Source organism: Rhineura floridana, chromosome 1 (genome assembly GCF_030035675.1).
Source record: "Rhineura floridana isolate rRhiFlo1 chromosome 1, rRhiFlo1.hap2, whole genome shotgun sequence".
Lineage (NCBI taxonomy): Eukaryota > Metazoa > Chordata > Lepidosauria > Squamata > Rhineuridae > Rhineura > Rhineura floridana.
In genome coordinates this window covers 58,765,998-58,781,261 of record NC_084480.1, presented here as the reverse complement: position 1 = coordinate 58,781,261, position 15,264 = coordinate 58,765,998, and the positions used below count along the sequence as shown (strand labels likewise).

The window sequence follows — 15,264 nt, the reverse complement described above, 5'->3', positions numbered from 1 at the left end:
GTCTGAAACCTCATCTCCCAGTGTCACCCATTGGTGCCTGTCTGAGAGATAGGAACGGAACCACCGTAAAACAGTGCCCCCTATTCCCATTCCCTCCAGGTGATCCAAGAGGATACTGTGGTCAACGGTATCGAAAGCCGCTGAGAGATCCAGGAGGACGAGGAAGGCATGTTCTCCCCTATCCAACGCCCTCCTCAAATCACCCACCAGAGCGACCAAGGCTGTTTCAGTTCCATTAGGCTGGGGGGGCAGAGTACAATGAAGTAGACATGCAGAATTTTTTTCCATTTTTTTAAAAAAATAGTTTTGACTTGCAGAAAACCTATGTCCCTGCCATAACTAAACTGCCTATGTATTACTACTGCATTTTTCAAGTGCACAAAGTTTCAGTTTGCCAGTACATGCAGTATTCCATGGGTCAAAGGAAAGAACACATATATAGTAGAGAATATTTTACTTCACACATTAGACACATACAGTATCATATTAAGCCAGTGTAATTGTTGAAAACTCTTTTTATATTATTCGATATCTACATTTTCTGAAACTCTGAAATACTTATTTCATTGAAAATAAGGGTGGGGGACAACATTCATCTTTTTAAATCTGTGTAACTATAACTCACAATTATAACCAGGTTGTGTATATATGGTAATTCATAATCACGCTGTGCAAGCACATTTGGTACTGGGATATAGCAACCTGAGAATCTGAACTTCCTTTTTTAATTAAAAAAAAGGAAGAGAAATCTTCCATTAGGGTGAGGATTACTGACTGAGGAGAATTAGGATGGGATGGAAATGACCCTCTGCTGATGGAAAGGAGGTCCACCATGGGGCAACATGTCTACCATGAAGGCTCTCAGTATGCCCACAGAAAGCTCAGGGGCACATATATACTGCAGGTAGTGTACATGCTGGCAATAGGGGTTAAACTGGGTGTTCTGGGGGCATTCAGCTAGTTGCCTTGGAACTGCTAGATCCAAAGCCTCCTTATTCCCTGAACACATCCACTGTTTGGGTCCCAGCCTAAACCAGGCCAAAGCTGGCATAAGTATCTTTTCTACCATTGGTAGGAGGGAAAAACAAGAACTGCCAGTGAGTTGGAAGCCACCATCTCTCCCCAATCCTGCTTTTGCCAGACCAAGCCAGCAAGGCTCCAGACCTTGCAGTGTCCATGCCACAGATTCCTCCCCCCCACCCACACACTTAGGAAGGTTCTACGCAAGGGCAAATACAGGGAAATAATTAGGCAATGCCTTGAGATCTCAAAGGTGAGGTGAGGGAGGGGTGAGTTGGATCTCCAGTGGCCAAGGACTTAGCTTCACTGTCCTTCTCCCTGAATCAGAGAAAAAGAAGAAACTAAGCAAACATACATAAAATTAGCTCAGTTTGCAAAATCTACATGAGTCACAATTCAGGTTGTCTTAGCACAGAGTGCTTTTTGTTTTAATTTAAGCACAGAATACACACAGCTTAGGTATAACTGTGGAAATGGAAGTGACCAATAACATGTACTGTAGGGTACTGAAAGGAAAGCAACAAATTGAGTTTTCAGATGAGATGGTTGGTATTTGCAATATTGGCAGAATGGCGTTCCTGCCTTGAGCGGTGGGGTATTTGCCATCACCTCACTTCTAGAAGGCTCGCGAACCTTTCGAAGGTTTCTAAGAAGGTCAACTGAGGGTGGCTGACCAATGAAACATGAGGAAGGAGCAGGGTTTAAAAGCCCACTCCTCCTACTAAACTTGCCTCTTTTTACCTTGTGGCACCCGCCCCCCCTTGTCAGTATGGGCTTTGCTAGTCACCAGATGGGGCTGAGTAGGAATTTGGGGGGGGGATTTTGGTTTCAGAATCCCTTTGGTTTTGCCTACTGCTGGGTTGATTCGATTGGCTCTCGGGGGGGTTGAGGTTGACTCGCTATGGCCGGCATGGAATTTGGGCAGGTGAGGAAGGTGGGGTCAAAGTAGGAGAAGGAGGCAGAGCTTGGAAAAGTTACTTTTTTGAACTACAACTCCCATCAGCCCCAGCCAGCATGGCCACTGGATTGGGCTGATGGGAGTTGTAGTTCAAAAAAGTAACTTTTCCAAGCTCTGGAAGGAGGCATGTTGTTAAAGGGCACTCCCTAGTGAACTACCAGTGCTGAATGACTGGGGATGTGGGGGTGTCCTTGTGGAACCAGCTTGCGCAGCATGGTGAATGCCTGTATGGCAGGGCCAGGCTGAGGAGGTTGGAAACACATACTTGGCTCTGCTAGCAAAGAGGGACAAGTTTTCCCACATCCTTGGCTGGGGAGTCACAGTCCATTGAGACTGACATGGCCAGCGGACTGGAGGGAATATCCCCCTTCAGTCAGGTTTATCCTCACCTGCTTGAAGTAAGTTCAGTTTGGTTATTTGGTTGTAATTGGCTGAAATTTAATATTTGTTATATTTTAATAAATATAACATTATTCCATTATGGTGTCACGAGTCTTCTTTGGTGTGGTGGCAATATAATGTGAAACCTGCAATCCCTGTTTTAATTTTTAATTATAAAAATGGATTGTATATATTTGCTATCATGTCAGTATTAAGTAACACCAAAATAAAAATATAACTACATTTACTACATTTTAAAAATTAAAACCATCAATTCACACAAAATGACACCTTTTTTAATGTTTCCTAAAAGTGTAAGATGAAAGTGATTAATCAGTGTTAAATAATCTGCAGTAGAAATTCTAGGAACTATTTGTAGAAATGCAAAAATTTAGGTTGTATCAACAATAAGCCCAAATACAATGTGCATTTTGGTAATGCATGTCTTAGTTTGATTACTAGAACTTTTCTTTTATGTCCAAAGTAGCAATTTTGGAGAAGAAACAAAAGATCATTTCCCTCTCCTCCCCAAAACCCCCACCCATAATATTTAGTATTGCACTGAAATACATTCTATCCCATTTGAGAATTTTGCACCAATATCACCAATTAATAAGTAAAAATCCAGAACAGCAAAATGCACAAATAAGACACAATATAGATCAACACGCCATTGCACAGTATTATTTTATATTATTCATAATAAAATGCATTACAATACAGTGTGCAGCAGCACAATTGGCCAGAATATGCCTATATCACATGGTTAAGAACAGGGTTCACATGCACATTTGGCCCTTTTGACATTATAAACATGAACAACTTTGGTGACTGGCCACATGTGTTTTCAAAACTGAAATTTAAATAATTTAATATCAGAAACAGTTCTCATGGTCTGACTATGTTTGCATGAAAATGGGCATGTCCATGGGTTTATAGATACATGAGAACTAACAAAAAGTAAAGCCTCTCCAGGCTGCTTACATGACTTTCCAGTCACTGAATGGTATCCATGCAGAACAGTGGCTATGAGTCTAAGAAACATGGCCGAGTCTGGTACATACTGCACTCACTTGGGGAACTGGTGATTTAATTGCTTTTTAAAATGTAAGCATTTACACCATTGGGAATAATATTGTATGATGCGACTACTCAGTAGAATTATAAGAAAGGGGAAAGGTCAACCCTAATGGATAAGGGGAGAACAAGGTTTTGAAAGAGTATGTGATAGAAGTGGTTCTTTTCAAAAAGGTTGTCAAAAAGTTGAAATAATGGAGCAAAACAATTACTCCAGAATAGTTTATTTGCTTCAGCAGAATTATTTCAGGATAAACAATCTGAGGATCAAGTCATCATTCAAAGAGGAAACGGTGGCCTTCATTTCCTCATCAACATTACAACAGGTTACTGCTGGCAGCAGTGGAAAAGATGGGTCTGTGCAATAGGACTTTTTTAAAAAAAAGAACTGAGGAAACTGTTAAGTGCAGCCAAGAAGGCAGATTGGTTGAGTGATAAGGTTATATTGTATGTGAAATGGAGACCTGAATGGGGTAGGTTTTCCCAATATGGAGCCATGTTGATGACCCCAACACTAATTCAGGATAATGAAAACTCGTCACTAAAGAAAATATTTAGTCATTTCAAAAAAATTTGATCATCTAACTGTTCTTTTAAAATTAATGTGTCTTGATAAAGCTAAAGTGGCTTACACGTTAGACTCTGAAAGCTCACTGCCCACTACAGTCTCTAAATTCTACAACAAAATGTTATTCAGCTCCTGTGTATGTGTGTGTGTTCAGCTGGTGGCAAAAAGAGCCAGTGAAGGTCACCACAGTTATGTTAATTCCATATGCTCATTGATGGCTCTTCTTAGCTTGTCAGATTACAGCTGTTTTGACATGCTGATCAGAGCCATTAACGTGGAGAAGAAAGGTATGAAAGCTCAGGCATACTGGAGAGAATTGTCAATGGTGATCTATGTGAAAACTTCCAAGTGATATAATGACCTTTCACACATAGGAGATATATACCTAAATTAGGCAGTTGAGAAAGACCTTCAAAAGTTTTAGTAATAGGACATACAATGCACGCAAATCTAGGTTTTCTATTTGCCTTAACAATCAGATTTTAGCTTAACAGCTAGTATTTATTTATTTTTATTTATTATTTATTATTAAACTTGTATACTGCCCCATAGCCGCTCTCTGGGCAGTTTACAATAACTAAAAACAAATACAATTTAAAATACATCTTTTAAAAAACAATTTAAAACACAATTTAAAAATTTAAAACAATATAGAACACATGCTAAAATGCCTGGGAGAACAGGAAAGTCTTGACCTGGCGCCGAAAAGATGACAGTGTATCACTTAAATACAAGAGGAGGCAAGACTGTATTCATAAATAGCACAAAAACTTCAACAAAGCATGCAGTTTTTTCCATTTTAAATACAAACATAAGATTTTGTTCAATTCCAGCAATTAGGGGGTTAAGAATATTCATCTCACATTGATTTGTTGACCATTTAATGTACCTGACTAATTGCCACCAATGGCAACAGAATAGTGCTATTTTTCATTCCTATGCTCGCAAAGGAATTCTATGCATTTCTATACAGAAGTAAGAAAGAGCTTACTCTCAGGTATGTGTGTCTAGGATTGGTACATTGCCCCTGTTTGTATACCACTGATGATTATAATCAGAAGCACTGACTGTAGATTCGCTCAAAGGAGTTGGCATACTGTCCTAAGCATACTAAATTGGAAGTAAATTTGATTGATTTAATCCATTGGGTAAAGATGATTAGGGTTGGGCTGTTAATTCCAGAGATGCTACAAACAGATAGCAGAAGTGTTTGTGCCTGGGGTGCCCTTATCTTACTCTGATGTCTGCTCTTGATCACTGGAAATGCTTCTTTATGTATCACAATAGCTTATGGCTACAGCTGTCATTACCATTAGAAAACAGCCACGTATACAAGAGTGCATTAACATTTCCTGTACAGATTAGCCGTAATGAAATTAAACACTTCATATACTGAAGGGTCACAGAGAGCTGTAAACAAAAGCCTCTTACAGCAAATCAAATGAAAAGACCTAGCTACCCAGTTCCTTCAGTAAAGCAAAGAGATTCCAGTTTACAGGCATAGAAATATCATAGGAAAATGCTTTTTAACATCAGTTGGAGTCATCTAGAAGCAAAGGTGTTCAGGAAAGTAGTGGAAAAGTCACACGGCCCAATCCTCACACAGCCCAAATAAACAGCTACATATAGCTAAAAGCAAGGGAATGATATAGGTTATATGCAGGCAAGGAAACAGTTGGGTCATATATAGATGATCACGTGGAGAAGAGCCACAAATCTGTCCTTACTAACACTGAAATGGCCCAAATTATTTATATTATATTAAATGTTTTCAGAATTTGTTGCAAGAGAGATTAAGAAAGGGAAAGTTTGAAAAAGGTTTTTAAGACAGGGGCTCTCATATGAACTGTAGGCAGCAAAACTGAGGGCCAGGAAATATGTTAAATGAATCGTTGCATTTTAATGTGCACATTTTATTGTAAATAGAAGCCCCTGGAGTGGCTGATAACTATCAGGATTGCAGCCAATAAGGAGGGTGGATTTAACCCTTTTCTTCCCTTCTGATATCAATGGCTACTAACTATGCTTCTGAATACCAAATACTGGAAACCACAGGAGGGTAGCGTGCTCTTGCATTCAGATCCTGCTTGTGGGCTTTCCATAGGCATCTGGTTGTCTAATGTAATAACAGGATGCTGGAGCTGATGAACCATTGGCCTAATCCAGCAGGCTCTTCTAATCTTATGACTCCTGAAGAAAATCTGTTCTCCAGAGAATGCCATCCGCTTTCAAAGAAATCTCCCAGTGGCACCAGTGACAGATTTCTTCTGCATGTAAATTGCTTCTTCAGAAGAATGGTTTCCATTTGGACAAGAGCAGATAAGGAAAGGATTCAACTTCCTCTTCCTGCTTGTGGTGATCTCGCTAATAAACACACACACACTGTGGCTACTATTTGAATTTTGTAAGTTAAATGGAAAGGTATATTTAATATTATGGCTAATTTGGCTCTGAATTTCTGCAAAATAGCAAAAGAAATAATTTTTCCTCTCTCCCTGTTAGGGATTTTTTTAAAAAAAATCTATTATTTCTTTGAATATAGAAATATATGATACATAGCTAATGACCCTCTCAGCGTTTTTCTCTTCCCATTTTCAACTTTTTTGGGAAATCAAAGCTATCACTGAGAGAAAGCATATGCAGAGGGATTGATAGCACAGATAGTGAGAGTAGTGAAAACGGAGAGGAACCTACCTTCGTGACCAATAACAGATCTTGAGGATGTCTGAAAACTAATGATTCCTGCCACATTGTCATTGGCTAGAATAACCACAGTGACTGTGTCTGAGCTGGGTAGAATACGACTGCCACCTTCAGTGTGGACCAAACTAATGATAATGCTTTCATCATCCTCAGGTTCAGAGTCATCCAGAATTGTCAGTGTGATTACTTTTTTTGTTTCACCTGACAAGATAAATGAGAGGCTTTAACATAATCAGTGCTTCCACTACTTCAGCAGTGATCATCCCAGAGTTTGGCAGAAAACATATTTCAGCTAAATAAACAAACCAAATAGCTTCTAGGGGTAACATGTAAACACAGCAAATTCAGTTTATGGTCCACTGTTTAGTTTTTTGCCAATTAGTCAGCTGTTTTCTGTTACTCTCCTTGACACAGAATCCCACCCAGGAAGAGATTCAAACAGCCTATCTATTTTATGTTTTTAAAATATACTGTAAGCTGTCTCAGGATCTTCAGTTAGAAGACTGGGTACATATTTCAACCATATAAATCTCTCTCTCTCTCTCTCTCTCTCTCTCTCTGTGTGTGTGTGTGTGTGTGTGTGTGTGTGTGTGTGTGTGTGTGTGTAAATACACACAAAACAGTCATTTTCCCATTAAAAATGACTTCCTTGTGGAATTATCAAACTTGATACCAAAAATAGCTGAAACACATACCAAAAGTATAAGCCAACCCATATTTTGCAGGGCTGAATATCAGTTCACAAAACCTGTTCACCCATGTATATCTAACATAAGGCAATTAAAATGTTTCCTCCTGATGGGGAAAATATATTTACCTGAATTCATCTTGAGATATTATACCTTGGCTGACAGAGACCATATTTATTTGATGAGTTTGCACAAGATCTTGCACACTCATGAAAGTGAAACTATGATTAAGAATGAAGAACTTCAGCTAAATAGGCACACTGTGCATCTTCCTCTGCCCCATGCATCATACAGGCCTCAGCCAAGACTAGCCCAAGAATTCTGGCTGTCTGGAGCAAAGGACAAAGATGCCTCCCCATAGGAAGCCGCCTTATACTGAGTTGGACCATTGGCCCATCTAGCTCAGCATTGTCTACATTGACTGGCAGTGGTTCTCCTGGATTTCAGACAGGCATCTCTCCCAGCCCTACAAGGAGATGACGGTAACTGAACCCAGCACCTTCTGCATGCAAAGCATATCCTCCCCATTCCACATAATTCAACATTAGCCATCTGAGAATGACAGGCTGCCTTTGAGGATGTAGGGCAGGCCATGTGGCACGCACAGCTCTGTCCTCCAGCATCTCACTTTGCCTAATGATAGGGCCTGTCCTGGCTTCACCCAGTGTCCTTCTGAAGGTTGCCATATAGGACAACGTTTGTACAGTAGAATGTTGTTCTGTTATTATGTATCCTATATTTCTTACCTTCTTCAAAAATCAGGATTTCTCCTTCACCGACAAAATCTAGATTTGGGGTAGCCGTGCCGCCTGCTATGCTCCACGCCACTGTCACCTGTCCCAGACTACCTTCTATTCTATGTATCATTAACTGCACAGCGTTCTGAGGCCATTCTTGAACTTCCACATAGAGACCATTGTCAGTTGTATTGGGACTGACGTTGTAGATCACAAACACACCAAAGGCATCTCCGTTCATTAGTATGACAACTGTAGAAGAGTTTGGTTGTCCTATGGTTGGCTGGTTTTCATCGCTGGCAGAAATGTTCATCAGGTCAACTCGTAAAAGAGATATGACAAACTTCTCATCCAGTTCTGGAAAATCATCAGGAAGTATGGTAACTGTGAGATTTGCAAATTCCACCCCTTCTGCCATTATTATCCATTGTCTTGTAACAGACTCATAATCATGACCAGCAAGTGCTTGTGTACTAAAAAGAGAGGATACAGTGGTAAGATTCTTCTTGTATGTCCAGAATCCTGAGTTGTTGGTTACTGGACCACCCCAAGATGCCACCCAAAAGCATGAAGGAATTCCAAAGGCACTGGAAGAGGAGAAGGCTGAACACGCTTGCTCTTTTAGGCACAGAGTTGCACAAGAATACAGTGAATCATTTGCTAAGGAAACATTCACTCTGGTCATCTGAATTGTGTCTGGAATTCCTTGCACAGCTGCTTCATAGTAGGACAGCACATCCAGGCCTTGTTCTACTGCTAGAGTTATGACATCGATTTCAGAAGTACTGTAGAAAATCTGCAGCTGACCAAATCTTCCACCACTGCAAATTGTAACAAACAAGAAGGTATTATTATTATTATTATTATCTTTATTTATACCCCACCGTTTTTCCAAACTGGAACTCAGTAGTGTTAATTGTCACATTTTCTCTTATCTAGTTACAACACTGGGGGGGTGGAATTGTGGGGAAAAAATGACCAAAACAATTTAAAAACTACTCAGTCCTCCTCGCATTTATTTAAAAAAGTAACATCAACCCAGAAAATTCTGGTGAAAACTGGGAAAGCAAAAAGGGGCAATAGGATGGGGAAGAATGAAAGCGTGAAGAATAAGCTCATATAGTGTATCACTTTTCACTCCCAACGTCCAAATCCTTTTCTCTGTTGACTTCCCCTGGGAGTACGCTGATGTTGGGACAAGCAAACCTTTAAGATCTGCATCTGTGTTGGAATTGCTTTTTAATATGTTTTTAAACCTTTTTTAAAAACCAGTGTTTTTAACCTTTTTTTTAAAAAGTCTTGAAAGCTTTTATAAAAAATGTTTTTAAAGATGTTTTGTTTTAATGTATTTTAAAGTCTGTTTTTATGATGTTTTAAGTGTTTTTAGTACTTTTGTTTGCCGCCCTGGGCTGCTGCTGGGAGGAAGAGCGGGATATGAATCAAAGAATAAATAAATAAATAAGAAAGAAAGAAAGAAAGAAAAAAGAAAGAAAAAAGAAGGAAAGAAGGAAAGAAGGAAAGAAGGAAAGAAGGAAAGAAGGAAAGAAGGAAAGAAGGAAAGAAGGAAAGAAGGAAAGAAAGAAAGAAAGAAAGAAAGAAAGAAAGAAAGAAAGAAAGAAAGATGCTGGCTTGGGCTAGAAACCTTCCCTCTGTGACCTCCTTTATCCAAGACCTTCTCTTACTCTTCCCAATACTTAGCTGAGGCTGAAGACTCCAGTCTTCCAACCAACTCTTCCTTCCCTGCATGATGCTTCCCAGACAACCTTGAACCTCTCCAGTCCCACCCTTACCTTAGAATTTAGCCAATGTTGGCTAGTCTCCATGTTGAAAAGTGCATAACTGGGCATATTTAGAAGTGCCAGGGAAATCATAGTGTGTCTTCTTCACAATATGGCACAATATATGCACCTTGTTTGTTTCATCTTCAGACCCCAGTTGTATTCTGGTGTGTGTAAATGGTTTGCAAGGATACCAACGTGTTTCAGTTATGTGTTTCTATAACTGTTACCTACCCTGTGCCTTGTGGCTTCTGAATAAGAAACCGTATAGACCACTAGACCAGAACTCCCCAACCTGTTGCTCTCCAGATATTTTGGGCTACAATTCCCACCAGCCACAGCAAGCACGACCAAAAATCAGGGATGATGGGAGTTGTGGTCCAAAATATCTGGAGGGCACCAGTTTAGGGAAGGCTGTACTAGACAGATACTTATATAATCATACACAAAGCACCATCCAGTGGTATTGTTTAAAGCAGTGGTTCCCAACCTGGGGGCCGTGACCCCTGGGGGGGCGTGAATAAATCCAGAGGGGGCTGTGAGCAGTAAAGAAATGAATTATGTATTAATTTTTTTAAAAAAGTCATCACTCCCTGGACACTGTCTGCTTCCCACTGCCGCTGCAGATGACACCTCCCCCTTGCTCCAAACGAGAGGGGAGGCCTTTTGTTGAAGTGACAGAGCATCTTTCAGACCCACCAAGGGCAGGCATCTGACTATATAATACATGGCATATGCCAAAGGAGGCTGAGGGTGGAGATATCAGGAAGAAGAGGGGATTACTATCACAGACTCCCATCTCCTCACACTGCCGCTGCTAACGACAACCTTACTCAGAACAAGAGGAGAGGACTTTTTGTGAAGCAAAAAGAAGCAAGGCTGCAAGGAAAGGCTGATTTCCCCCTTCCTTTCTGGCAGCCAGGCTGCCTCCCTGGGAGGAGAGGGTCATGAATTTTTTTGAGCATATAAAGGGGTCCTGTACTCATAAAAGTTGGGAACCACTGGTTTAAAGGGAACTAGTGACCTTCAGATCTCTTTCATCCCGGTGATACAATATGAAAGCCAAGGGTTCAAATTCATCTGCAAGGTACTGCTATGTTCATGCACAAATGTATTGCAATTAAGACTGCAGTTCTATGCATAGTTATCTGGAAGTAAGTCCAACGGAAATTAGGACAGGGAAACATACTATATGCTCAAGCAACTCCAGAATCTACCAAGAACTTTTAAGATTCTTTCCATAATTTCCCTTTGACTTTTTGGAAAGGTATACTAGTCTGGCATGCTCATTTCTGCAAGTGTACCTTTTGTGTTTTATCTCTGCTTCAATCCCATCTCACATTTCAGTTTAAACAAAGATAAGAGCATCAGAGCAAGTATAGGTCTGAGTCTTAAACTCACTTTTCCCCATTTGTAAAACTTCACAACTAATTTATTGTTATAAACAAGTTTTTATAGGTAAACATAACAATTTAATAGCAGAACAACAAAAAAAGCCATAGGCAACACTGTTAAAAAACCAAGGTTAAACAGACCTTCTCTTTAGTGTTATGTTTGCAACTGAACTTCTCTCCAGTGGCTCTTGAACTCGGTACAAGGCTTGGTGAAAGGCAACTGTGCCATATGGCTTATCATTGGCAGGAATTATAACATTTGCCACTCCATCTGGTCCAATAGTACCTCCATTTGATGCCTGAGTTAATTCCACTCTGATAACCTACAAAATATGTTAGGCTGTCTGTAAAACAATTGCGGTTGCAAAAAGATATGATCAGATTCAGCCAGACTATAGACAAACACTGACAAACATTATTATTTTTTGCAAAAGCATCCTAAATTGTAGAGTATTGGCTTGCTCATTAGAAATGTGGCATAAATGAAAGCAAGGGGCTCAATTTAGTTTTTAATGTCCATGCTGAATAACACACATGATACATCTCAGCAGTTACTAGGTTGCCTATAATGACATAGCTTAGTGAATCCGAATTAAGAAACTGCACATTGACTCTGTATTCCTACCAGTACTAAAGTGAGAAGCAGCATAAATCATCATAATAAGAAACACCACTTGCTGCAATATGGTAACTGACCAACAGATATATGGTTTACCTACGGTTTGCCTCTTACAAGTAGATTGTTTTCACTGCTGCTTTCATACCAGGTTTTGCTTTTGCTCTTTCCACATCTTTCAGTAGGCCAAGGAGGGAGATTGCTGGGTACCACCACCATATATTTTCCCCATAGTCACTTTGGCTATGTGCAGGTATATCCAAAATGGAAGTGCCTTTATCCAGTCACTGCATCTCAATTTACAACATGAGTATGTTTGTGTACATGCAGAATATGTAAGATACATACACAATAGATCCGAGATACATATGGGACCACAGCTCAGGGGTAGGGTACATGCTTTGCATGCACAATATCCTAGGTTCAATATCTGGCATCTCCAGTTATTTTTCAAGGATCAGGTAGTATGTGATGTGAAAGACCTCTGCTCAAAACCATCAGAATATATTCTGATCTGGATTAAGGCAGCTGCCTATGTACCACATAGTATTCGTGTCCACACAGACACACAAATTCACCAATACATCAATATACTACGAGAGAGACATATGGTAAATTATAAGCCAGAATTTCAGGGCTGTCTCAACTGGCATGATTCAGCAACTGATTCTGGCCTTTCCTTAATAACAAGCACCACAATGTTTATCATTATCAAACACAGCATTTACCATGACATGGGAAAGCACCAATGGCTATGTTCTTTGAATCTTACAATTAGTGAATTTTCCACACAGCTCCCCTACTAAATTTGCCCACAAAACTCTTATACAAAAGATGAACTACCCTTGAAATTCATGAAATTAACAGCTGAAAAGCTTAAAGACAATATAATCGGCATATTATTTTTATTATTCCCCAACACAGTATTTTCACAAGTCTCACTTATCATCAATTATAACCTGCATAACCCACCACATATTAGAAATCAGAAATAATGAATGTTTCTTTTCACATGTCATCTGGCTGCTGCACTTACCTCTTCAATTTCTGGAACATCATCAGCCACAATCTCTAGTGTCAAGTTCTTTATGGCTTCTCCAGGTGAAAACTGAATGTTGCCCAAGAATTCTAGCAAATCACTGGCAGCAAGTTGCCCATTAGTGGTAGCAATCCATTTAACAATCACATTGCCAAGAGTTCCAGCATTGCGAATAACTGGAAGATCTATCCTCACTGTGTTGAATTCAGGCTCTTCAACACTCATTTCAGTGATCTGGAAGACTAGCAAAGTTGAAAGTTTTTATTCCTTCTTTGGTATGAACCATCTTGCAGGGTAAGTTTACTTTTTAATACATATTTTGTTGTATGGGATATTTATGAAATAGAATCCTAATAAGCAATGGACTTAGGAAGCCACGACATAGGATCATACCAGATAAATTTACATAAAAAGGCAACCATTCTGACTTCACTTTGGAGACTGCAAAAACTATATTTAGTTAAATCTCATATTCTCAGCAGCGTAGTCTATTACAATAGTGGATATATGCTTGAAGTTCAAATCCCCAGTCAGGCATAAAGCTCACAATATTGTCTCTCAGCCACCCCTCAGGAATGTTGCGAGACTAAAATGGTGTTTTGGAGGAAGGGTGGAATGCTGGTAATGAACAAACCAGCTTTAGCACAATAGCATTCCATCTCATTAACAAAGAAACATCAAATCCTGGAGAATATGTGGGGCTTGTCTGCTCAATATTTGTCATTGCTGCCAAACTAACTACCACTTATCTATGCTAAACTTACTTTAAACTAGCTAAAGGCCCATCAGTATAATAGGTGTCAAGACCCACCCATACTCAGACCGCTGATATCACTGGAAGAGAAGAAAAGGAACCTTCTTATAAACCACTGGGAATTAACGGCCACTGTGGACCTTACTATGGACTACTGGGAATTAACACCTACTGTGGAGAGCCCCAGGCAACCACCCCAGAAGATATTGTGGCCTCAAGAGACAGTGACCAAATGGATCCAATATTCCTTGATGGGACATCTAGATGTCAGCTCCAAATGCTCCACTGTCATCTCTAGAACCAAGAAGTAGAGGTGACAATAGGTCCATGCTGAAACCCAGAACTAGAGACACAGTATCTGTTTGGCATCCTGAGGCCTTCCCTAGCTCTGCTGTGCTCAGGGGGCAAGCAGTAGCATGTGCTGTGGATCAAGGCTGCTGGTGCAACACCATGCCTCATATACCCTTATTAATCCAGTCTCAGATTGTGCTGGACAGTTTCCCCGCTAGCTCAGTCCCTACTCTGACTCCCAGTGACCTCTGCCCAAGGACAACAGATCATGTCCCTTAATATCACCTAATCCTACCACTTGTGGTCTTGCTGTTCCCTTTTCCTTTCTGCTTTCTCTTCACCTCTGTATGTCATAAAAACTTACACTGGCTGGTCTTCTTTGATGTCACCTAACTTCACTGAGTGTACAGGGGATCAGTTTAAGCCTTAGAATTGGAAGTCCTTGAGAACCATGCATAAAATGAAACCCACTAATCTACAGCAGGACATCATGAGTGTTCAAAGGACACCTTGTAATTTCAAGATTGGTGCACTTTTAATTAGGTAAGACCTTTTCAAAGAAAACAATGCCTTGCAATGGAAAGTTAAATGAAATGAAAGAAAGCTTGTTAAACCAGCAAGTGGTCATTGTGACAATTGTCAATCAAAGGACAGAAGAATATGTTTAAGAGTTCCATTTTACCAAAAGATCCAAATGGATCATCAGAGGCCTCAATGGTTATAACAGCCTGAGTTAGGCTTCCAAGCAACGCTCCTCCTGTTGTCTGATTAAGCAGCTGCACAAGGAAGGACTCTTCAACTTCAGGGTTGATATCATTAATTATATAAATTGGCACAGCTTTACTGGTCTCTCCTTCTAGTAAGACAACATCTGATGAGGCTATGCTGTAATCTTCGCCTACGCAAATAAATATGACAAAAGATGCTTTAGTAATACTTGAAACAAATGTCTACTAGCTGTACTCCTTTGACTCATTATCCAAAGTCATGATGAAACCAAAGTATTCTGTACTCATGTATTTAAACAGACCATGTTTCAGTGTCACAGTCCAAAGACGCCAAATGGTGGACCACAATCTTTTAAAAGAGCCAAAAGGTATACAGGCAAACGGTAAACAGATATAAGCTCATTTCAAAACAAAACCTTACAAAACTTATAGTCCTGAACTCAGAAACGCTTGCTTAACAACCCTCTCAAATTTCATGGCAAAATACAAAACAGTCAGAGAGAATCGAAAGTTCATAATCTAAAAAGAGAG

General features: G+C 39.9%; 1 protein-coding gene across 14 annotated transcripts in view; it reads right to left on the bottom strand.

Moving 5' to 3' along the window:
* The window catches only part of ADGRV1 (adhesion G protein-coupled receptor V1), a 432,032-nt gene that overhangs the window by 308,337 nt on the left and 108,431 nt on the right, over window positions 1-15,264 (bottom strand). For all 14 annotated transcript variants that reach the window (XM_061622198.1, XM_061622202.1, XM_061622203.1 and 11 more), the window contains 5 exons: window positions 14,688-14,903; window positions 12,958-13,202; window positions 11,447-11,628; window positions 8,143-8,954; window positions 6,699-6,908 (listed from right to left, as the gene is read on the bottom strand). In XM_061622198.1, coding sequence (XP_061478182.1) covers window positions 6,699-6,908; window positions 8,143-8,954; window positions 11,447-11,628; window positions 12,958-13,202; window positions 14,688-14,903 — 1,665 coding nt within the window. The remainder of the gene's footprint in view (window positions 1-6,698; window positions 6,909-8,142; window positions 8,955-11,446; window positions 11,629-12,957; window positions 13,203-14,687; window positions 14,904-15,264) is intronic.